At 38.7% G+C, this 25,672-nt stretch overlaps 1 protein-coding gene across 3 annotated transcripts in view; it reads right to left on the bottom strand.

Annotated features, from left to right (window-relative positions):
- Positions 1-25,672, bottom strand: part of LOC141928811 (neuronal acetylcholine receptor subunit alpha-7) — a 44,213-nt gene that overhangs the window by 16,985 nt on the left and 1,556 nt on the right. For 2 of the 3 annotated variants that reach the window (XM_074837552.1, XM_074837551.1), the window contains exon 3: positions 3,495-3,539. In XM_074837552.1, the coding sequence (XP_074693653.1) occupies positions 3,495-3,539 (45 nt within the window). Of the gene's footprint in view, positions 1-3,494; positions 3,540-14,733; positions 14,834-25,672 lie in introns of those variants that run through there. The other variant, XM_074837553.1, reaches the window with a different exon arrangement.

The following is a 25,672-nucleotide window of genomic DNA, read 5'->3' on the forward strand; positions in this document are numbered from 1 at the left end:
CTTGCATTACTGTCACGGGCAAGTTTCAGTTTGATACACCAAACAAATCCCCAGTTAGCCTCATGCTGCAGGTATTCAAATTCATTCTTGTACCTCTAGAACAGTGTTTGTAAATGACCGCTTTGATGCATGCAACACAGCTAATAGCATTCATCACACATCTTTTGTAAAGCTTTTACTGTACAATTTCTTGGCCTGTGCATTCATATTTATCTCATTCATTTTTTACTATGAATTTGTAGCCCCTTGTCACCTGAACAAATGATCTGAGTTGTGCATTGCTTTTTCCTTTTGCTTTACAGATAATAGTTTTTACAGAAATCTTAAATCAGAATATCTGATTGGCTCTGTTCATAGTTTTTTCTTTTCACTGCGGGCTCCATTCACAGTTTTCTAATTAAACTATGTGTGTTGCTCACACCCATCTATACACAGCTTCTATAAACTGATCAACTGCTTCTCATCTTTTTTTTCAGAAATATTACATCCATATTTACAGTAAATTGTTTTACATGAACTTCCTGATAGACAAATATGTCACTATCTTTTACCACTTCATCTTTGTGGAACGTAGAAATACTGAAACCCTCATGAGCCCTCTATTTTTTACAAAGTCCAACCATGCAAATAAATACAATGTGTGGTTTTGAGACATTTAAACCGGTGGGTTCTTGTTGGCTTAAGGCGACTGATTTTCAGGAGCTGACAGAACAGGTCACTTTCTGAGTAGTGGTTGCAGGGCTGGGGCTGGCAGGCCGTGGCAGCTGCCGCAGAGCGTGCTGCCCGTTGGCTTGGTTGTGTGCAGCAGGCACTCCTGTTCATTTCCATCTGAACTGCAGTACAGTAATTTATATCAAGGTATCCAATTTCTTATTCTAACTTCTCTTAGGAGTTATCAAGGCCAATACAACGTAGCATAGGGTGACACTGAACGATGTAAAGACAGTGCAAAGGGTAATAGAAAACTTCATATTAAAGTCTGTAGTAGAGATAATGTTAAGAAGATTGTGTGGTTGCTCTGTTTAGCTGTGTGTACAAAGTGCTTACCCATCCAGCTGGACACAGGCTGCCTCATTTTGTTTTAACGTTAGAGCTACAATCGCCACTGTAGCTGAAGTACATTTGATGCACATTAAAATAGCAAACAGCTCAGGGTACTTGGGTCAGTATTAATCTGTGTGATAGGCAAGGCTTCTGCTGTAACTTAGATCAAGTTTAAGACTTTGATACTGAACAGTATTGCCATGCAGATAGTGGTCAGGATCAAAGAGTCTGCATGTGTATAAATACTAGATTTATATTCCTCTTTCTTCCAGGTCAGTTTTTGTATTTAAGTATTTCAGTGACGATTATGTAAAATATATTTAAGATACATCGCTGATTATACTCACATATCAAGAAAGGGAGTGGAGAGGGAAATTCAGGAAAAAACTTATTTTGGACCATTTAGCATAATAAAATGACATATGTTTGCCTTAAGCATGTTTTGAATCTGTCTAGTTTACCATTAATAGACAGTTAATGTGCAAACACATCTCTTCTTTTTGTAATATGTACACAGACCATGAAGAGTGGCTATATTTTTTGTAGTAGTCAAGTGATCTGCTCATTGCAGTGTTAACATGCTCCACATACAGTATGTGCTAAGGTGAGTAAGTCAAAATAAATACAGAATATATAAAAGAACCAGGAATTTCCTTAAGAAAAAAAAAAAAATCTCAAAAAGGATAAGGATGCTGTGGGATAAAAGAGAAAGAAAACAAGTGATAGATTCTTGAGTATGAATTGTCATCTGTTTTCCTGGTAAGAAATCATAGAAACTGTTGTCATTGTAGCTCAAAGCCAAAAACATATAATATTTGACAGTTTTAATCTTACTGTACAACAAGCCTGTAAAATAACAGGAGCTGAATGCTTCTCCCGTGTCAACTTTTCTTTGTGAATAAATGGAATAGCTGTGCTATCCTTTGTAGGTCATCAAAACAGTCTTTTTATTTGTTTCCTAAGGCCTACTACGGTGCAAGAGAGGTGCTCTATAAAAAATGGTACAATAAAAGAAAACAATATATTTAAACTGAATGAGCTGGTTTAAGAAACTGAAAGGTGTAAAGTTTCTGTGGAAACAACATGATTATCCTGCATAATAGAATTCTTCTGTAAACCTTTACTTAACGCAAACAGTTCAGTTTCTGTAACACAGAGGGGAATTCAACTAATGGCAAATTCTCATTCTAGCTCCTATAGTATAGGGTAAGCTCCCCAAATCGCCCTGTCTTTGTAAAGCACAAACTTATGGTAGAAATGTTTTGTGGAAGCACCAGGAGCCCACAGTAGTCAGCATGGTAAGAATCATCTTGTTAATTCTAAGTCTTAATTTGAACTAATGCAAATAAATAACCACTCAAGTCTGAATAAATCTGTGTAGGCTCCTTTGCTTAGGAGCAGCTCTTTCACTAGTTAACCTTTCAGAGAAATTCAAAATACTCTCACAAAGTTCTTGAATATTCTATTATCTATTCCATTTATTAAAAAGTGAGTGAAACTTACTCCTGCCTAGCAATGCCAGCCATGAGTTAATAGGGCAAAGTTGTCTGCTGTGGTATCTAGTGATGGCAATAGTTACGTAATAAGTGAGAATGTGACATACTGTGACAACTATAGCAACTAAACATTGCAAGAAAAGGCAAAATAAAGCTACTGTTTGAAAAATGAACACCCTATGTGAGCAAAACAAACTGGGAAACCAGAAAAAGATATACTGTTTCCAGCTGAACATTAGGAAACTACTGAGATACAGAATTTAGAGAAGTAACATAAAAAACCTCTCATGTTCACAGTTAACTTGTGATGATGACCTATATGTTTAAACAACATTTTGAACAACATGGGAACAGCATGGCCATTTTAATTAAAATCCTCATACAGTTTCTCAAGGAGATAGGCAGCAAAGCAAGTAGGATGGCAGAGGTATTCAGTTAGGACAGTGGCAGCAGCTCTCAGGAGATAATGAACCTCTTTGGAACAATTTTTTCTCTGTATCAGAAGAACCATCTGATGATTTTCAGAATGCTGATCGGAACAGCTATTACAGATGAAATGCATTTCTTGCATGTATAGTTCTCTTTCGCAGTCAAATGATTTACCACACATAATGGATTTGCTGAAATGAATGATAAGGCACTTACACCTATAGTCACCTGGGACTCTTAGGACACCATTATGACAATCAAGAGTTTAGCATGACTAAATCAACTACAATGAGTTAGTAACTTACTTAGATATAGTGACTCAAATTCTTAAAAGTTTTCAGAAATACCTGAAACATCAAGACCTAAATCTCAGGCTTACAGTTTTCTATTCAGCTTAGCTTTGTCAACTGTGTCTGTAGCAAGATACAGAACAAAACTTTGATAAGTTTCCTAAAATTCAAACCCCTCACCAGATTAAATTCAAAGACTAAAAGGGAAAAAAAAATACTTTGTTTCAAAACTTACCATTTGTAGCCAGATGTTTGTTGTTAATACTTGATTCTTTTCATCCTGGGAGGAAGGAGGAGAGGAAGAAAAACACAAACCACAGCTTAGTACCATACAGCTAAAACAATACTGGTAAATACATTTGACTATTATGAAATAGCCAGTTCTGCTAAGGTACTTTTCAAAGCAGAGGAAATCATTGCCTCTAATTTACTGCAACAGAAGTTTTCACAGGTACTTCATATTACTGTAGTCAATCAAACCTTTTCCTGAGGGTATCCTTCTGCCAGGCCTGGGGCTCCTTTTAATAAAGAATCTCAAAAGGCAAAGCAGGTTACAGTAGGGGTTGCCTGTTTCACCTTTGTTAGGAGCAGCCCTCTCACTCATTAACCTTACACACCAGACATATGCAGGTAGTAGAAAAAATATTAAACAGAGAAAGTGTGACTAAGCTCAGATGATGTGTAGTGAGGCCATACCGAGTACCTTCTTAACACGCAGGCAGCACCACTGATACCAGTGGAACTATACAAAAAGTGTAGTATCAGCTTTACCAGAAAACTGTTGTTAGGGCCGAATATTATTCTGCTTGGAACAGTTTCGGTTTTGAGGCCTTTCACCTTGCCTCCTGTGACTCCTTCATGTAAGCTCAGGTGACACAATAGGCATCTTAATGCTGCAGTTAATTAAAGGGTTTAATTTGTCACTTCTCAGACACAGGAAAACATTGGTGACCTTATTTCTGTGGAGGTACTGTATCAGTATCCACCTGGGTTGTGTGAAGCTAATGGAATATACTATATATACCCTGACAGTATTACACAGGCTACTAATGAACGCACAATCCCTGTCCCAACACCAGTCAAAGCTTCATTTACAGTCTAAGGAAGTGTCATAGCATATTTCAGTCACCTGTACAGCAGCAACTATCACAGTTGCTCATACCTCTAGACCTCTGAACTTAAATCTGTCACTCTTGAACATAAATGTTGTTTCTAAATGCCCCCCCAAAAAAGTTTAATCACATTTCATTAAAAAAAAAAAGCTTTCTCTTTTTGATAATAATCGTCACTGAAGGTCAGTACTCTTTACTCTTTTGCTGTTGTTTGGTGGACTTCTAACTGAACCAAAAGTCCTGAGAGACCTTTAATTAAATCCATCTTAAATCAGCAAAATAGTAAAAAGTTACACATCAGGTAAAATCAAATGCAGTGCAAAAGACAATGGCATTTTTAAAGCAAGTGAAGCCTTTGGAGGACCAGCATCAGTAAATGCATGCCAGTGTTACTAGGTCATGTATAATCACAACTAAATGGACAACATAGAAACAAATAGAAACATTTTAGGTAAAGATTGGTATTGTGCATGAATAAAGTCTGCCCTCAAATGCACGTTCCTACCTTCCTTTAAAATGAAAAGTAAATTTAAAAATATAAAGCACAGACCATAGCTAGTGATTCAGCACTTTTCCTCTCTATTTTCTGCTTCATCACCTCCATGAACCTTAAAAATATCTCAAATGAGCAACTCATTTAAACGGCATCCTCGGGAAACAGGTCTCTCTTTGGTTTCAGGAAAACATTGTTAAGCTGCATTGAATTAGCATGCTGAAGGCATTGCTGAAGATGTCGGCCAGGCAAAGCAGTAATTAATTTGCAGTAGTAGCTGTTATTCTCTGGACATACAAACAATAATTTGGTGCCTCTCTCAACAACCTGCTTATAGTGTTAGAGCACAAAAAAGGTAGTTTGCATGGGATCTTTAATTCATGAATGAAGAAACAATCCTGAAGAGATCATTCATCTCACCATGAACCAAAATCTGTAGACAAGTGTTGCAGATTAAGGACATGTAAAACCTATGTATGTTTCTATTCATCATAGCCATTTTTTGGTCAGATGTAAATACCACCAATGATAATTTAAGATTAAAAGTTCAAAGAGCTCAAAGCTCTGTGTGCTGTCTCAGATGAACATGACAAGTTCCCATAACGCAATGTCCCATCTACTGCACCTGAGTAAAGCCAGAGAGCACCACTGCTGTGTGGTTTCTGTGCAGAGCAGACAGTAGTTGTGTTGCTTTGTACAGGCGTAACTGGCTACTCAAAGCTGCAGAGCAGTTCAGAATCCATTATGTTGTGGGAAGCTTGTTTCAGGACTATTAGCTGAACTGCACGTACTCCTGCATGGTTACATTCTGAGTTAAACTCACAGTTTATTCCCAGTGTGATCTCTTTCTACACATGAATGGCCACAGCCTTAGATTAGTGATGTTTCAAAAATTCCCTTTTCAGTAGCAGGAAAAGATTGTACTAAATCTGGAGTGCTGCTGATGCTTAAGCTAATGATACACTGTGGGGATTTATTTTGAAGCCCTGAGCGCACAGCATAGTCAGATTAACTATTTTAGGAGTACCAGAAAGGAGGTCTACTATCAACCAGCACACATGACAGAAGCAGGGTAGAGAGCCATCACTGAGCAGTCCAACGAGCAGAGCTGAGGGGGACAGTAGACTTTTAATCCAGCTGTGCTGCTGGCAGAATGATTCAGCTGCCTGCCACTGCCAGGCACATGGCAGAGCCATCACAGGTTTGCCTGCAGGAGACTCTGCAGATGTATTCTGAAGGCCAAGAGTTATTCTTGTGATAGAGTGTGATCTTTCACTCAGATCTAGCTGAAAGAGGGTATCTGAGAGTATTGACTCAAAAGTAACTTGTACGGTGAAGACAAGCCCTATAGGAAGATGGCCCATGCTGCTTTCCTGGTGTTTCTTTCTGTTATTTTAAGCATTTAGAGCCTGAAAGAGTATATTTGAACAAAATAACTCCCACTTGGATCACTATATTTAAGGTTCCATCAGTGTTTAAATCATAAATCTCATCATTGCTCCTCAGCTATAAAAACTTTGCTGCGTGCTGAGGTTTCGTTTATAGTGGTGGGTTTTTCCTAGTGTTTGTTGGAGCAAATGGCTTCCAACATTTTAGTCATTATTGGATTGACCCAACCATCACTAGAGGAAAGATTCTGATTTTAGAGGGTTTGTCCATCTCTGTGGTCCCAAGTGAAGCTGGTGAAAGGTGGGGCAGGAGACACCCTGCAGGGTTTCTCCCAGCTCAGAGAGTTTTTTGGACACTGTTTTAAAAGCTTTACAGCAAACTGCATTAACAGTATTTTTCATCAGAGTTGTGCAGTACTTCCCAATAAATGATGGGTGGGCTTCAAACGCTTCATAGAATTTCACCAGTTTTTGTTACTTTGCAATATTTTGTAAACATACACTTACAGAAAAAGTGTTGAACACAAAAGCAAGGCAGCTCCTATTACAAACCCCTTCTACTATAAACAAGCAAACAAAAAGGACTTGACAATATATTCTGAGGTGCTGGCAAAATTAGTCAGAGAATGAGACCAGAAACTATATCATGGTGTTTGGATTGTTGTGGTTTTTTCCCATACCAGCCACTTTAGCTTACTTGCTGTTCAGACAGTACTGTCCAAGTCGCGCAGCTAACGAAGAGTGAGGTTTCATTAGCACAGTGGGAGGTGGGCAGGAGGCTACTTCGGTCTGCTTGATTCACAACTGTAGTCATGATCTGTGAGGGCAGATGGCAAATTGCTACTGGACTGCTTATCACGTTATTTTACGGCAGTGTAGTTAATGAAGGGAAAGTAACCGACATCAGGAAGACCTGAATGGTCCTTCATTCATTTTTGAAAGTAGAGGTAACAATTTCTGGAAGTTTTCAGAGGGAATTGCACTGTCCATTATTCCAGTTTCCAGCTCTGGTTTTGTCTTGTCTTTTCAATTTAAACAGTCTAACAGACTGATCACCTTTGGAAACACAGTATCAGATTCTCACATTATCCTTCCCTTACCCTGTGTTCAACAGAATATGTAAAAGAATAGATGGAAATTTGACAATGCTTTGGAAAGAGCATTATTAGCCTGGACATTACAAACTTTGCAAGGTACATTATGTGCTGACTTTCAAAGGGATGTCAGCACATCTATTAACCACACTAGAAAAGCTACACAGCAAAAAGTAAGGGGAAAAGGGAGTAAAATAAGCCTGCATGCCTGTAGACTGCCATGCAACAGCGACATGCAGCACCTAGAAAGAAACACATACTTCCCAGAAGACTTGCACAAAGTGATGTCCTGATTAAAATCTATTAGCTGTAATTCTTGCACTTCAAATCCAAATTCTTTATTTTTACATGGTTGAATCTCACCAGATTACAGAAAAGGTAATGCCTGTTTGAACTGGGCTTCAATTACTATGAACTTTAATAAAAGAGTTTGTAAAGGCATTTAAAGACATCCCTGTTACAGCAATAATGCAAGGTTCCTGATTGGTACTTTGTAGCAAGACTGAAGTTAATAATTGTAGACTGAAGTTAAAAATGGGCTGGCAGCCAGTGAGACACCTAAGGCACTCCCTATATAGATTTTCACTTTTGTTTGTTTGAATGTCATCCTACTGAAACCAGCAGGTTAATCAGTTCATTAGCTCTTATCGCATTGTCTCAGCACTTGCTCATTAAACATTCTCAACATCTTCTGATCCACAATGTCAAATTACTAGCACCTAATGACATTTTTTTCCTCCATCATTTAAAACTCTGTTATGTTTAATTTTTGCTTTGCACAGCTTGGGGTTTTCTTCCTCTTCCTTTTTAGGGTAATGCACTGAGCATCACTAAACATCACATGAAGTGATAAAGCCTGAATTCTTATAGGATTAGTACTGAGAGAATGGGCTGGAGGGTGAGTTAAGCACTCATAAAATGGCCAGTTGCCAAAAGATTGATGCTATGGTCATACTTCAGACAGTCATAGTGACAAGATGAATCTGAGATCCTCAAAACTTATGGCGAGTAGTGGAGGGGCTGGACTTCTCCATTCCTGCCCATTGTGCTGGTGCACACCAGCACCCTGTGCGGCCAACCTCCAGGAGAGGCCAGAGCAGCATGGGGTCCAGCTTCACCCACCCGGAGCCCATCTGAAAACCTCGCGTTCTTTATAAGCTAAGTCAACATAGGGGACTCTTGCAATTATCCTCTCCCCGTGTGCCAAGGTTAATGCTAAACTTTTGTGTTAGAGGTGGCTCAAGGCTTCTTAGTTGTGCAGGCAAAATTGAATTGTGCTATCTCAGGGGCGAGGATAAAAATCAGTTACTTAAAAGAGCCAGCCTGATGCTTCTGCAAGGACACTGAAATGAAAACTGCAGTTGCTTGCCAAGGACTACGTCTAGTCATCCATAGGCGGGGGCTGTAGCTGCAGCAAGTCTTGATCTTGAAGAATGTAGTAGAGGGTGCAGAGTCGGGCTGCCCCATAATGGGTGCACATTCATTGCCCCTGAAGCCTAAGGCATCACCTACACTGCTACCTGCCAAAAGGCAATATTAATTAAAATGCAAATTTGGGTGGAATTAAGGAATGTTTGGGTTTTTTGCATAGGAATAAAAAGCTACATGGAGAGCTGGCAATGTGAAACAGGTTTTTTTAGTCAACATAAAGATGAAGAAAAAGGCAGTGTACAGGATCTGTTAGATGAAAGAGATTTGAACTCCTGATGCCTCTTCCCCACCTGACTTCCCTTTCACCACAAAAGGAATAGGTTAGTGCAATTACCATTCACTTCTCCGGTTGTCAGCAATACAACTTTTTATCATAGTAAAACGTTTTTGACTCAGCTTACAGCACATATTTCTGATTATGCAGAAAATGCCATATAAACATGCATTACCAATGCATAAATAATAATATTCCATGATCCAGCATGTAAGGCTCAACACCAGGAACAGGCCACAGAATGTTTCTGATTTCTTGAAAACAGATGCAAAAAGTTCACAATGGTTCAAGAAAAAGTCAGAAGTGGAAAATATAAATTTTCACTGTTTAACTGCATTTTTCTTGAGACCACATCAGACTTAAACACACATTTATATTTGGTGTTCTGATTTTGCTATATCAGTGACATTTTTATATAAAAACAGAGCTCAGAAATCTGTGACTTAATCTTCTAGTGGTACAGCCTGTTGCTGGGAAGCAACACTCCTTCAAAATTACAGCAACTGTTGCAAATTGTTTAAACAGTTCAAACAGAGTTTAAGATGATGTTTCTTACTACACAGCCCAGTCAACATGGTGTGCTAATTCTGCATGACTTGGCCTTGGGCTTGTGCTTGCCTTAGGCCAGCTCCCTTTACGTCAGCGGCTAATTTGCCCTGATTCTGTTGGTGCTAAAAACCTCCTGAAAGCTGGTCTTCATTATTTTATACTCAGCCACTCCATGCTAGTGACCTTAGCGAAAGTTGAAGGCATTTAGGACATCACCCTTTCTTCTCTTCCACATTCCACTTCAAAGCCAAATTCAGCCTTGAGGCACCTTCACTGCTAGGATGGTATCTGACTGTGACTTTCTCACCTTCCAACTCAGACTCTCTCTGGCTCTTTCAGACCTTTAGGGATAAGGTATTACAGCTGTGCTCAGCATTTAGCTAAACATCTCCTGTAGCATTAAGGTGAGTTTTGCAGTTAAATCTCTGAAATCCAGCCTGAAAATTTCTTCCTTACTTTGTGTGCTTCTTGATCTTCAGTTGCTTCTAGCTTTTTTTAATCAAATAATTAAAATCTTAAGGCAAACCAAAATGTGAGTAGTTAGAGTGAAATTTGAAAAGAAAAATTCTTTTCTATAAAGCTCTTAGGTCTATTAGATTTCTGATGGATGGCAGATGAATTGCTCTTCATAATCTGCATGCTGAAGATCTTTGAAATAGAGGACTGCTCTGTAGAATTGCTCCTGACTGGAGAAAGTGGAGTTTTGTTGCTGGCGATAACACAGACTGGCATAGATTGCTGCCACTATCTGTTACTATTTTTTTTAAAGGCTGTCTTTGAACGTAAATTCAAAGAGGACCAAGGCAATAAATGCCTATTTAGTGACCAACTGAAATACTAAGAGTTATACGGGAAACAGAGTTCCTCTGTAGGGAGACCCCCTCCTCACTCTCCCCCCAGCCCCTGCTTTAATTTGTGATACAGTGAGTAAAGTCTATTGAAGTCCCCTAAACCTTTAGCCAGGAACCATGCAGGGCAAATCTTTGGTATATTCCCAACACAACCTGCTGTCCCAAGCACTTTCCATAATCTTGAAGGACAGAGTGGCAGTACCAATCCCAGATGCAGTGACAGTTCCTCTGTTTCCTGTCTGAATTAAAAAATCAGCCTCTTCACATCATGTGAACAGTGTAGCAGAGCTGAACAAGAACCTACATTAGAATGGACAGCTGAAGAAGAGAATGCAGCTGAAGAGTACTTGTGAAAGAGTTACGAAAGGGCTAATGACTGTTGTATATATTGGCTCAAGTTTGTGAACAAAATGATAAATATTTGTAGGAGACGGTGACTGTTAATCCAGTGAAGTTTCCTGCATGAGACAGGTGGGATTAAGGTCTGACTCTGCACTCTCATTCTATTTCTTGTTCTTGTTTTGTTTTAGAACTGTGACCTACATACAGAGATTCCTCTGTCTGGCCATATTTACTAGAACTACTGTAGAAATTAAGGAGTGGGCCACACTTACTTAGAAATAATGCTGGATAAACCAAAAATTCCAGCTCAAGGTACCTCTCTTCAGCAGATAGTAATCTGTGACAGCCAAGACCTCATCTTGCTATTACTTCAATTCTGTGCAGCTTCTCACCTTCAAAATATGACCTATCTTCATAAATGTTTACTTACTCAGAGTATAATGTTTAAAGTTCAGATATGGAAGATTTTTTTCAAAGCAATATCTACTTATGTCATCTTCCTTTGAAATGTGCACATCCAGGCTGGCCTACATATATATGTGTTAATGCCTTTTTTTTTATTACCTGGGCTGTGGACTAAAACAGTGCCAGCAGTACTTAAAGCTAGCCAGCTATGGTGTACTGGTTCTAACTTTTGGGTATTGCTCTTACGGCATATGATAGTTAGTATTTGTAGAGCATTTTCCTGTCTTGACAGTTTGTACAAGTTCCCATCAGGAACCCATTAAATTGTTCAGACTATTTATTATCTTTTCTGGGCTTTTTATTGAATTATTATAAATGTGATTAAATGAGTAGAAGATCAACAAATGCTTTATAAAACTGACTTTGTAAATCTTCCAACATACAAGCACATTATTTTCAGCCAATTAAACACAAGGAAAACAGTACCTAGCTATACAAATAAATGCAACAGTGCCAAATGAATACTTTTCAGTACTGCTATGAAACTGTTACATAGCATTACAGATTTCAGCACTGCTGTAAAGATCCTTAGGAGTGCAGTCCTTGCACACAGTTATACAGCTCAACATGTAGCAACTTAGACTGCCACATCTGCTGACATTAGTTCCAGATGTTTGCAGGTAGTAACAAGGGCAAGCTGAAGAGACAGGCTGAGGAACAGAGCAGCAACAACGCAGTGTTACCACGAATGGAAACAAGCATCTGCTGTTGGGTGGAGGGGGGTCCTGGGATAGGGTATGCAGGGGCACAGGCTTTAGCCATGGTGAGGCCCATTATGATGAGCTACTGTTTTCATGCAGTGGAAACTGCAGTAGGGTGGTCTGCAAGTCACTGGGCAACACTGGTGAGAAACAGCATCCAGCAGCTGGGAGGAAGGGAATGGGAGAGGAGGAAAAGAAATCTCCCAGTGTGAGTGGTGGAAAGATGCCCTGAGCACTAGACTAGCTACAGTTCTGGTCTGTGTTTAACACTTGAGCCAGCACATACTTAATACAAGGTTTGCTATGAGCTTACCCACAGTTACAATTCAGACTTAAGTGACTGTAGAACTTCACCTATGTGTAAGTCTACAAAAACAGGGATTTTCAGGTATGTGTGCATGGGTATTGGAGCCTGGAGTTCACCTGTACCATGCACTGTTCAGGTGCACAAGAAAGAGAGAAACAAAAGAGTGAGGAAGTAAACCTGAATACAGCAGACAAGAATGCTTCTGCTTATAGCTAAAGTTCTGTGAAAATTTTAAACGTTTCTAGAGTTAAAATGCTCAAATGTTACTAAAGCATTCTGTGCTGCTGAGATAGAAGTAGATGCTCATTTTTGGCCTTTTGAATATCTAATTTTTTCCTTAAAATAAAAATTAGAAAAATGTCATTTGAATTTTACCTGGGTTAAGGTTGAGATTGGAGTGTGAGATGAGGAGTCTGACTGCTTTGCTTAATTCAGGTGAAATTCTGATGGGGTGAGGTGGGGGGTGTTGTTTGTTTTGTTGTTTGGTGGGGTTTTTTAAATTGTGCTCTGTGTGCTTTATTTTGCAAGTCTGAAAAACTCCACTGGTTTCTCCACACCACGTACTCTTACATGCTTTTGCAAGAAGCATATACTCTTCCCCCAACTACTTCATCTTGCTTTAAAAGAAAGGCGGAGTTTGCTCAAAACATACAGAGGTCCTCCCAGATGCATGCAAATCTTACACAGCAGAAAAGCTGCTGGAGAAAGAGCATAGAAGAGCCATCTTAACTCTGGGCAGAGCATCTGCATGAGGAGCCTCCTTAAAATGTGGGAATGTGTTTCTGTTCCATATATACTCTGACAAGGTCTGACAGTCGTGCTTGCCATTGACTGTAATAGGGCTTTGTCCTGGCAGTGGGCTTGAGATGTATTTTCACCCAAGTTTCACAGAACAGAAGTGGAGATTATAAATATATGTAAGAGCCTCATGATGTACCATTTCTGTTACCATGGGGACATAATTGTAATAGCACTCTTTTTTCTTTTTTTTGTTCAGTACATCATTGTTAGCAAGAGATTGTATTTAGATTTGAACACATTCATCTTTGCAAAGACAAGCAGGGATCAGGTGTATGAAATGAGCAGAGTACATACCTAATAACATACTGCACATCTTGCATGAAAAAAAGTACTTTTGAAGAGCAAGAGGGGGAGGTTGCATTTTTTCAAGTTATTTTATGAATTCCCATGATTCAGTGTAGGTTTCACTCAGTTTAATTATTAAATATAGCATAGAGCTTAAAGTGCATTTATTACAAGCATGCAAAGTAATAACCGTGTTCTGTTGCTTTATTTACAAATAATTCTTGATTCCATTGTATTCCATGGCAGACTCCCATTGAGAAGATTGAACCCTGAATTACTGTTAAATACTGGCTCTAGGTGCTGATTACCATTGCCAAGGCTGACACAGATAGGCATCCCAGCTCTGAGTGCACGCTGGGATCTGGGAACTACCAACCATTCCACAGGCTAAGAGGGAATAATAGAACCCCTGTAGCCCCACTCCTTAGTGTTAGAACAAGAGGGAATCAAAGCTTTTGAACTTGATTTATTTGCCTAGAGGTTAGCTGCAAAACATAGAAGTTGAAAGGTCAGGTCATTACAGCTGGATATACCAGTAATGCCAGGACAGCATTATATCAAAAGATTTGACTCTATTTTTATTCTTGCAAATCAACTTTAAGTCATATTTGACTTTTTATTAAGCCTTTCTCCTCAAAATGTTCATAAGTCATATGGAAGTGCTGTTATAGCATGTATATTTAGCAAATTAAAGTGGAAGGAAAGCAGGTGATTTCTTCGAGAGAAGAGAAAGTTATGGGAGAACAAGGAGCTGAACACAAAGCTTCCTCTCCCTTTGTGTGATCAGAGCACAGAGCTCCAGCATCAGCCTGCTGCTGGCATTCTTCTATTTTTGTGATTAAGAGCAACAGAAAGTTCCACACCTGACCAGAGCATGTTGTCCATGTTTTAGCATCAGTTCACATGCTGAAACCACAGAACCTTTGAGGAACACCAGAGCCACAGAGATAGAGGCATCTGACTAGGACACAACCCTGAGGAATAGCTCTAGCTACTACAAATGGACATAGTTAAAGCCAGCTTCAGACAACCAATTAGCAAAGTGCCATTACTCATCCCAGATGGTCTCTCTTAACTATACTATCTTATCTCCGTCTTTCCAAGTGTAGGCAAATTAAGCAAGAAGGAGTAGCTCCAAAATTTGTGTTATGCAACATAATCCATTATTCTCAATGTCTTGGGGTCTTTGTTCCATCTAGGATACAGCACAGACATCACCATGGCAATTAAAAAATTCCCTGGAGAAGGGTATGGTACAAAATACATTGCTTATCCTGCTGAACATCTCTGCAGCTCTTGACACAGAAGTATTACTAAGACACATTAAAAACTCGGGAAGAGAGGATGAATCAGCATTACAGAAATTCTAGTTATTCTTTACCCTACATCCTCTGAGTGACAGGTTTGAGAGTCCTCTTTTACAGGGTCTTCATTTTCAACTTTCCCTAAAAATCCATATGGTCCCCACTTCTCTTTAATACCTGTAAAGAATCACTGACAAAGGTACTGAGAAATCGTGAGCTTGGCTGAGAGGAATATATTGATGAAAATCAACTGTGTGTCTCTTTCTTCACAAATACAACAAGCGTCATGACTGAAATGTCAGCACACCTACACAGTCCTTCAGGCTGCTGTTTTCTGCAACACAAAAGAGCAAACTCTCTCCTATGAAAAGAACATTTCTACCTGGTGGGGTCAGAGATGGAGTGAGTACTCCAAAATCCATAAAAACGCTTATTTTAGTTTCTTGAGCTCAGTGAGTGGTTCAGTCAAACTTACCAGTGCTCATTATTTTTTCTGTGTTCATTCTTGCATTTAGTAGCATTGGTGGTAGTGGGTAAAAGGCCTGCTTCTTTCCCCTCAAATACTTAACTGACACAACTGTGTAGTTATTGAGAGTAATTATGGGGATGCCAACCACAGAAATATGTTAATACTCGTGGCTGAACATAGAAAACAAGCCAGTAAAAGTCCAAAGTAGTAGTGCTGTATAACTGAACACGTGCGTGGGTCCACCAACTCTGCACATGGTTATCAATCATCTTCCCTTCAGGCTATTCCATTATGAGGATCATATAAGCAATACGGAGACATGATTATAGGCCATGCAAATACGGCTTCACATCACTACCAGAGGATTTTGGAGAGATGAACTGGATAAATATCATATTCTTACGTTGCTGCCAGTAAGCAGCAATATGGCTTCATGCCAGCTCTTAGGTGTTGTTGAGGCCAGTGTTAACAGCCTTTCCTTTTACAAATCAAATTCTAGATTCAGATAACAGGCATGGACATGGAAGCATAAATGAAGGTTAAATCTGAATATAAAAGTTTACTTCAGGCTTCTTCTGGTTATTCTTGGAAAATAAATATTTTCATTTTAAATAAATTAAAAATTCAAAATAAATTAGTTAACACATTAAGAAGAAATTATTTAAGTAATTAAAATTCTAACTCAATGTTAAAAGATTTCTTTTTCTATATAAGCACTTGTACATACATGCTCCCTGCTACCAACCCATTGTGAATCTTCCTTTTTTTTTTTTTTTCTTTCCCTTTTTTGTAACTCAGAGGTATATTTAGATGGGAACAGTTGGATTGTTCAGTAGTCTATTCAGGCGAACATGGTGAGGAGTTCAGGAGAAACTGAAGAATTCACATCTGTATCATCTAAATTTGAAGTAATTAACATTTGAATGTTTCTATGTTAATACACCGTTTATAGATAGAAAAGTGTTTGCTTTCAGTCCATGGACAATACTTTGTTCAACTGCTGTCAGCACTATTAGATTTGTAAATTACTGAAAACTTTTTATAGTGTGTGCTTTTCTCTCAGAACTGTACAGGCACTGCATCTGCTGCACAGGTCTGAGAATACAGCCCTAAAATGAAACACAGAACAGGAACAATCAATTAGGTGGTATTCTGTTTAAGAGCCATAGCTCATCATGACTGCTACTTAAAAATGTTAAACCATGGCTGGTAATCTGATAACAGAGGTGCTCTGGTAACAGAGGTGCTCCCAAGGATGGTGTTAGAGGTTAGGTGCATTGCTTTAGCACCACTTCCTGCCCTCATCCCTGAAATTGCTGCAGCACCTTTCCTGCCAACTTGTGAACCCACACAGATCACGTTACAGGAGTGGGGCAGAGGCTGTGATGGTTAGGTGTGGGTTGCTTTTCCCCAGATAATTCATCCAGCCCACAGCATCTTCCCACAGCACTTTCAGAAGCCTTCCCAGAAAAGAAATGGGTCCAGCAGGGGCAACTACCTGCATTTGAACTCCTTCCTCAGTGTGCGTTGACACTGCAGTCAGAGGCAAATCAAATCCAGGAAGAACCAAGTCAACTCCCATCTTTATCTGCACAGTAAAGCAGGATTTCCCAAGAAGCACCAGATTTATAGAGCATGTAATTAGTCTGTGTGTGCACAAAACCCGCAGCGGATGAGCAGAGAGACTAGACCGCACACACGGATCAGCTTGTGCCACGGCTGGGACTGAGCCTGCAGGTCTCCCAGGAGCCTCGGAACAGGGAAGTAATTTAACAGGCAAAGAAGGTTTGAAAATGCTGGTCTAATACTTGTATTTTATGGAGCCAGATCCTCAGCCAATACAGATCAGTGTAGCTCTGCTATCTGAGGACAAGAATGTTGCTAAAGAAAAATATAGGGCTTTCAAACATTTCATACAAATTTCCAGATTGTAACAAGCTGATCCATATTGGTCAAAACAAAGGATATGAACTTTGTATTAAGTAGTTACATGATGTATTGTCTAGTACTTGAATATGACAGAATAATTGTCATTTTAACTGTATATAGTCTTTAAGAAAAAGAGGAACAATTCTGAATATTACAGGGAGTATATTCATTTCAGTCCCCAAACTTCTGTGAATTAAAAGCTTTGTATAAGAACAAGTATTAGGTAGCCAGACCTGAATCCCCAAAATTGTCTTGTGCTGTAATTTTGTTTTATTAGCTGATTACTGAGGACTAGTAATAATTACTAGATGATGTGACTTTGCAAATTCTGTTGTTCTAGTCAGAGGTCCTGTGCAAATGTGAAGGCTTTATGTTCCGATCCCTGTGCTCTACAGCAGTCTGTCACAACAGAATCCATTTTCTAGGACTTCATCATGCTTTTCACAGTAAGATGCAAACCTTCTTCATCACAAGTGGCATAGGAGTAGACGTCTACTCACTTTTTAAGTTAATGGGGCATCCATACCAATGTAGTTAGAAAACAAAGAAATGAAGTGCCAAGCTTTTACAATTCATGCTGATTATTTATATCACAAAGGATGAGAAAAATGTTAGAGAAACTGCTTTGCTTTACTCATACTAAAAACCGAACAAACAGAAAAACCTCAACTGATTTGTATTACAATTACGAAGACCTCTCCTGGGGAATCAGAAAGCAGAACAGAAGTTCTGATTTCCTCATACAATTAGCATCTCTAATGTCCTCCAGTCAACTTCAGTTAACTATCAGGAGTTTTTTTAGAGCCTTTAGTCAGTCCTTTTTTTCCTTCCTGCAAACTGCCTTAAAGTAGTGTAAATTTCATTGCTTCCCATTCCATCCTACAGAATACAGACTGTGTTTAAAATATCTTTCCAGATCTAACACTCTTCAAGAAGAGTAGGTAAAAGAAAGATGCTGAAGGAAAAAATAGTCAAAAATGCCCGAAGATGTGTAGAAGCACAGGAAAAATGGAAAAATATCACAGAAATAAGGTTGCAGTTTCTCATAGCATATCACTATCTCACCATAGTAGGGTAGGGAGAGATGTTGTTTAAATAGATCAATTATCAGAATATTTTAGACTGTTATTTGAAAAGATCTGTTCTTCATATTTCACGAGGAAGCAGAATACTCTGTTTTCTGTTATAATCCAGTAACTTTCATAGGTATTAAACTAACTAAAAATATCAGAAAGCATATCCCACCACTGCTCGTTTTCTAAACTCAGGAGTAAATCATGGTAGAATGGAAATGGCTGCAAGATGAAAGTGCAAATAGTTTCTCCCTTTAGCATGGAGGCAATAAAGATCAAGCAGCAAAGTGAGAGGAAAATAAAGCCTGGAGAGACTTTTTCTGATGTACACAAATGAATGCTAAAAATTAAAAGAATAATGCAAATTTGATGAGCTTCTGCCACAACCATTGTTTGCAAAGAGGCTGCTGAGGTTTGATAAACAGCTTAGGAACTTCTTCAGTACCATTTCTCAATGATCCTCTTGATTTGGTTGTTTTAGTCATCTTTCCAGATTTAAATTTCTTTTTTATTTTCTTTTTTTTTTTTTTTGGCTAGGGAGATGTTTGTTTTATAGTCTGTTTCTTTACAGATGCTGTTCTGCTTCTTTGAATGACAGCATAATTTTCTTTCTAAAATTTCAAGATATTTCACATTACTATCTTGCCCAGTGGGTCCAGGGTATTTGATTGCAAATACTGAGTTACAGATTCTTATGCAGAGGCTTTGCTAAGCACTGTATGGAAGTCATTGAAGTCAACTGTATCACTTACACTGTGTAAAATGAAACAAGGACGAAAGCCCTTGAATATATAAACTTAAGTCATACAAGTAACCAAGGGCAATGTAGGATGAGCAAACTTTGACTGAGTTCAGATAAACATTAAAAAGTTTGAATGCTTTCATTTTTCCTTTGGTCTGCGCAAGTGAGCTGAACAGCCTAAAGGAACAGGATTTCTCTTGAGATTCTGTTGCTGCTCACTACGTACAAAAAAACTATTCAGCACTTTTCTTTCCCCTAACTAGAAATTAAAAAAAGAAACAGGAGAAACTGAAAAATAAGTCAAAACTGTTGTGTAGTAAATTATTTAATTAGCTAGTAAATGTCTGGAGGAACCATGAAAGATTCCTGACTAAATGGTGTTACAGAACATAAGTAAGAACTTGAATTTTCATGTAGACAAATAACTGAATTCAACTTTCTTAAATAAATTATTAGATGTTGATTCTTCTGATAGGAAAAAAAGAAAAATTAATGATCAGAGTGACCAAAATGGACATGTTTATACCCACGAAAATGTCCCTTGCTACATAAGTCACAAGCTAAGATAGTATTGATCCAGCATTCTCCCAAGTTTAGCAATTTGGCTCAGATAGAGATGGAACTAGCTTGGTTTTTTGCTAAATATATAGCAGATTTTTAAGTGAAGAACCACAGGTAGAGGTTTGTGAGCAGTTTAAGCTACTACTCTAAATCCAAAGTAGGTACAGGTCATCTAGAAAAATGACTCCTCAAAAAAAGGATACAGCTAACTGCTCAGTCCCAAAGGCACTGGTGCTAGGCAAAGGGGTAGGAACATGAAGCCAGAAGTTAGCAAGATCATCTCTTTCAGCAGCAGAGTGCTGAGATCACCTTAGGACACTCACAAAATGGTGCCCCAAGTTCCACACAGAAAGTTAATATAAATTCTAGATTCAAACCAGAAAGCCCCAGAACACAGTAATGTTTTCAACAGTTGCAGAGTAAAATTGCTGAAATTCCTTAGAAAATCTAAGAAGACATATTAATGAAAGTTAGTATTGGAAAGCCATTGGTCTGATCCCAATGCAATAATTCTGGTATTAACTTTAGCATTTTTATGCTAAAGTTTTATTTAACGCTGTCTTGTACACTTCAACAGTTATTATAATATGGACGATTCTTATGTTAAAGAATCCAGTCTATTGAAATATAATTAGTTTGCAAATGTTTTGGAACAAATATGATCTTTTCAGCTGTGTTTACATGTCATCTGGTACAGGGAGATGGAGCAGGGAGGTGGACTAGATGACCTCTGAAGGCCCCTTCCAAACTAAAATAAGGCCATAGGATTCTTCTACTCATTTATATAGCAGTAAAAAATGAGTTTGAAGTCTCACTGCATATCTCAGTGTATTCCAGTTCTTCATGCCTGTGTCTCTAAGCAGTAATTTGCAGTGTAAATGTATGATCATTTTGCATTAATTTCTAAGGTTTCATCTTCTGACTTTTGGGGATGGAATTCCCTCAGATACATTTCTCTTAATTGTGTTAACTTACAGTAGGTACAAATACATCTATTGTTAAAATGTCAGGCTAGGCACAAAATTCATACCTTGGTGATCACTGTGTTCATTTTTCTGTGCCATTCACTATTCTCCATGGGATGTAGCAGAGCAGGAACAGCACTGCTGCTGTGTCTATTCCTAGTGTTCACTCTAAACCAGAAGGTAGCAGCTGAATGTTCTCCTCTGATGCTATTATTGGGGTGGATGTTACAAGAGAAAATAAGAACATTAGAAGGTGTTTGCCTCCACATAGTGTTTAAAAAGTGGTGGCTGTAATTTTATCCAGTGTGGAAATTATATAATGTCAGCATATTTCAAGAATCTGTTTCTCAAAAATGCATATGCTGGAAGTTTTTCCTAAGCATGTTAGGTTCATGCTCCATACCAACGCTGAAATATTAGACAGGCAGAGGCCAAAAACTAGCTTTTTGTGCAGGTGGTGGGGTTTCCATGAGGTGAGATGTAGAGAAAAATAAGTAGCTTCTCTACATCATGCTTCTTATTTTTTTGATTTTTATCAAAAAATTTTTATTTATATTTTGTACTGAAGCTATGACCTTGACCAACTATGACCATTAACCCCTCTTCCTCCCCTGCTGCTAAGGTATATAGATACCCTTAGCATTTGTCTGTTAAGATTTTCCTTCTGTGCTTATTCTTAAATTTTGTTTTCTTTTCTTAAGTCAGATATTTCCAAACATCTTCTGATTGAGATCCAGAGAGACGTTTATTATCAGGCTATTCGTTCAATATACATTGCTTTACTGCAAGGAGTTTTGAAACAAGATTTCAGCAAATCAGAGGGGAAGTAGGTTATTTTTCATTTCTTTCGTCAAATTGCTTGGCATTTCTCATTTCAAAAAAATTGAAATAATTTTAAAAAGCAAAAGAAACATCTTATTCCATCTTCTGATGTTATAGTAACTCAAATGTCCTTGAAGAGCACTTCTGGCCAGTTGGCTGTCTCCACTTTGTTTTCACTTCAGGATGATTTAATTGAAAGATTGCTTTGCAAAGGTTTACGAGCAGTGATTTTTCTATTAAGGAATACAGGAATAAAGCAAACTGAAAGATACCTAGGATCTCTCTCTTGAAAGTTCTTATTAACTTGACACAGAAGCTTTTTTTAAGTCCTTTCAAACCTCTTTCTTTCCATTTTGCCCCCCATCCTCTTCCACCTAAATTCCACCTTTCTTCCAAACTCCTTTGCCGGCTCTCAGGTCTACCATGCATTCCCACTTTTCCTCCAAGCACCCCCCGTTTCCTAGCTCTCCTCTTCATTCATGTGTCTCCAAACTACATTTTTCTCACGCTGCCACTGTTTCCCTCCCCATTTAGCAACACTGTATAATTTACTGTGCCAATTTGCATTATCAATAGACAGTTCATTAACTATTTTATAGTGAACTAAAGTTGGGGCAATCGGCACTTATGGGTCCCTTGTTATGTAGTCCTGATACTAGCATGCATATTAACATGCAATACCAATAAAAAGAAAAACATATCTGCAAGCAGAGGGTAGAAATAATTGCTAGTTTTAGAAGGAAAGAGTTAAACTAGAAAGGTAAGGTAGGAAACATCCACTGTATTTGCAAAAGGTTTCATATACTGTCTCCCCTTTCCTATCAGCAAAGTCAAAGTGGAATGGAAGAGACTTCAAGTAAGGAATAGGAGCAGCCAGGATGCAGCCTGGCTCAATCTTATTCTGCCAGGGATTTGACGGATCTGCTCTGCATAGGTCTAACTCCCAGTACAGCTGGTATCAGCTGAAAACCCATTAAAGTGAATATATAAACTACAGGAAAGTATGATGGTGACATGTTTTGTTTCTAGCTTGTTAAACCAGTAATTGTTATTGCAAGTAGCTGTCATTCCCACCAGCATTGGCTTCTTGTTGACAATTCAGAAAACTCATTTATTTTATAGTGTGAAGCTTAATTTACTTCATGGTTGGTTTCTTTCTTTGCCTGTCAATCCCAGATCTCTGAGAAAGAAATGCAGTCAGTTTTATAGCAAGCAGAATGAGCTGTAACTAAACTGCCAGAACAAAAAACTATGGCTTCTTACTGATTCTGAAGGGATTTTTTTTTTGAAAGGCACATAGGATCAAAAACTCCCTTTTGAATCATATTAGCTAAGACTGCCAGTCATTGACTATACCCAGACTGTCTAGTGATCTGTAGATATTTGCCCTTCAGTTTATATGGTTTTTAATTAAACTTGACAACTCCAGAAGAAACTCTGTGAAGTTGACCGCCTGCTGTCCTTTAGCCATTTGTGTCTCCAACAGCCAACTGTCCCTACAGTAGTCAAGGACATGGTTATAGCCATGTCAGGAGCGTGGGGAGAAGAGTGCCCCACTATTAACTCATAAAAATGCAAAGGAAACCTTTATAGTATAGATGTAATTTTAAGTAGGAAAAAGTCTTGTGGGCATTCAGCTTGTTCTATTCAGGAAGCGTTTTTAATGACATAAAGAAGGCTTCTGTAAGCAGTGTCATCACTGAGAGGGTTTGGCCACACAACAAACCTTTCCCAGGGTGGTTAATACTTAAAAACAAGTTAGCTTAACATATTCAGGACAAATGTGTCTATATAGAATGACACCAGAAGTGCAATTTCTAAAAGCTAGGGAGAAAATTGGTCTGTTCACAACCCTGTTTTATTTCGGATCAAAGTGCTTTTTTGAGCTCTCCTGATCTGAAATAATTCTGAAATATATTGTATGTAGTGTAGTGCTAACAATAACAAAACCAACCAAACAACAAAAACCCCACAGCATTAGGGTTTTTATCCTGGTTATCAAAATAAACCCAGCACTAGATAAGTGTTGTACAACTGTGTGTTCAGGAAAAAGTTGTCAAAAACCCTTTGAAGGGGACTGTACTGTCCTGTACCAAAGCAAAAGGTGCTCAGTTGCTGTGAGAAGGCACACTCTGCAGCAGGAGGTCATTTCCCAGAAGGGAGCTACAGAAGGCGGCCTTGTAAACTAAGCCCATGGTTGGAAAGAGTTTTTATTGAAGCCTGGTTTAAGGTTCAGTTGAAGCATCTTGTACGGTGTTGAGTTCTGCAGAGATACATTCAAATGTGGAGTTTTGGTCAGGTGCTCAGTTTAAACAGGCCTTGAACAGACTGGCTAAGCTTTCCTGAACATACTGGCCTATTACTACCAAAGATGAAAATCTAACTAAAACCAGAGATACACAAAATACATAGCTACAACTGAAGGAAGGCTCCAGCCTGTAGGAGGTGCTGCAGAAGCCACTAAGGGGCCTGATGCACTGGAAAGAGGAGCTAGACCAAAGCTCCATCACACAGATGATACGGGGCCAAGAGAACTGAGTGGTTATTTCTGCCCTGTCCTTCACATTCCCTGCAGTATGTGGCAAGAGACCCATGAAGGTTTGAGCCAGCAAGAATAGCTGCAGAGACCTTCAGGCATTCAGACCTTTGAAGCACTGCCTGTCCCCATGCTGCCCTTCGTTCTCTTCACTTCAGCTTCCTTCTCTTATGTTCCTCTGACCTGCCCTTTCCTCATGTCTCCCACTGCCCTTTGAATACCCCTCTTTGTGTTACCTTGACACATTCTAAGGGAATACAATTAGAAGATGAATCATGAAATTAATATATCCCTTATTAACACAGTATCATTTATTCCTTTTGTGTTGTTCCCCGCTTTTACGCTTTTTCTGTTGTCTCCGATTGTCCCAAAGGCACTCTTGCTTATTTGTCTATTTAGACAGATTCTTTGTGCCAGGAGTCACTACTACTTGTGTCTGAAGAGTGTCCAGTGTGAGGACATCCCCTTTTTTCAAAATCTCTAGCCCACTCATAATAATAAATATCATTAATAATAAAAGCATGCCCACATACAGTTAGTGGGATGTTAGTGTCATCTGCTATATCAGCCCACTGGTACAGGCTTTTATCTCACATCAAAGTTTTGGTGTAATACCTGGCTGTCCTCTCCTAGCTCTCAGGTGCTTGTGCAGTACTGCCACAGTCTGCATGGAGTTCAGTCTGCCAGCACCCATTGAAATTGTTGCACTCTGTGTAACACATATTCTTCCCTCACCGTCATTCAAAGAATATATGACTCCACGTAGCTTCTGTTCTGCTCGTTGGCATCCCATATATTAAAACTCAACTGCTGTAGACAAGGCTAGAACTGACATATTTTGCCTGTCGGCTTTAGTGGCACTGACACTGAAACAGCTCACTGATTACAACTGCTTACTCTCACTTTAGCAAATAGTAAATATCATCCTGGAAATACACATCCTAAGTTTTCACCTGAGGTCTAATGCATTTAAAACTTGCAAAAATGAGCATAGAAACTACGAGCATCTAAATCTGCAGAGTTCTCTGTGTGCTGACCTTCAGATGCTAAATGAACACTGTCTGGATTTGGGCAATCAGCAGCTTGTAAGGCGACAGAAAGCAAGCCACTTGTCATGAATAATCCCATCTTTCTTTTTTGTTTAATTTTACTGTGCCTTGAACTTTAAGCATCTGATGGAAAGAGTGGCATTTTGAGGTTAACTACTAGTTTTAAGTAATTAACTTCTTTATTAGTGGCCATAGCTAGTTGAACTCAGTAAAAATGAATATTGTAAAGCCACTTATATGTAGAGTTTGATCTCTGTGCCGCTGTGATGTTTAAATTACTTATATTTGAACCCAAAAGATCCTAGAGTGCATTTTAAAAGCCTCCCAAGCACTGCACAAGAGTATCCATTGATACACCGAACAACTGTAGTTGCAAATACAGCAGTTAAAATTTAGGCATATAGAATGTAGCAATCTTTTCTAAATAAGATAAGAAATAATATAACTTGGATTTTGGCCAGGACACCCCCTTCCTCTCCCCCCATTCATCTCCAAAAATAAGCAGCTCTTTAGTGACCACCAGAAATCAAGAACTTTGGGTTTGCATATCCTCCCCCCACACACACCTCAGACTACACTTCTTGTTGGTTCTAAGTACAGTTAAGGATTCAAAAGGCAAAGTATGCAGTCTGAACTTCACTTTAAATATTTCATACTGCTAAGAAGGTTGGGAAATATTGACAAGAGATCCAAGAAAGAGGCAAACTTCACTTTTAAGTTTACTTCTTTAAAAAGGCAGTCAAAATTTGGTGTCGTGTCTTGAATTATTTGTGCTTTCCTATATCTTACAGTCTTCCTTCGCTATCACAAGTCTCCATTCTAGGAAGGAAAAATCCACCCCTTTAAAGAAATAATTTCCTAGAAGGTTAT

This window comes from Strix aluco, chromosome 12, assembly GCF_031877795.1.
Source record: "Strix aluco isolate bStrAlu1 chromosome 12, bStrAlu1.hap1, whole genome shotgun sequence".
NCBI lineage: Eukaryota > Metazoa > Chordata > Aves > Strigiformes > Strigidae > Strix > Strix aluco.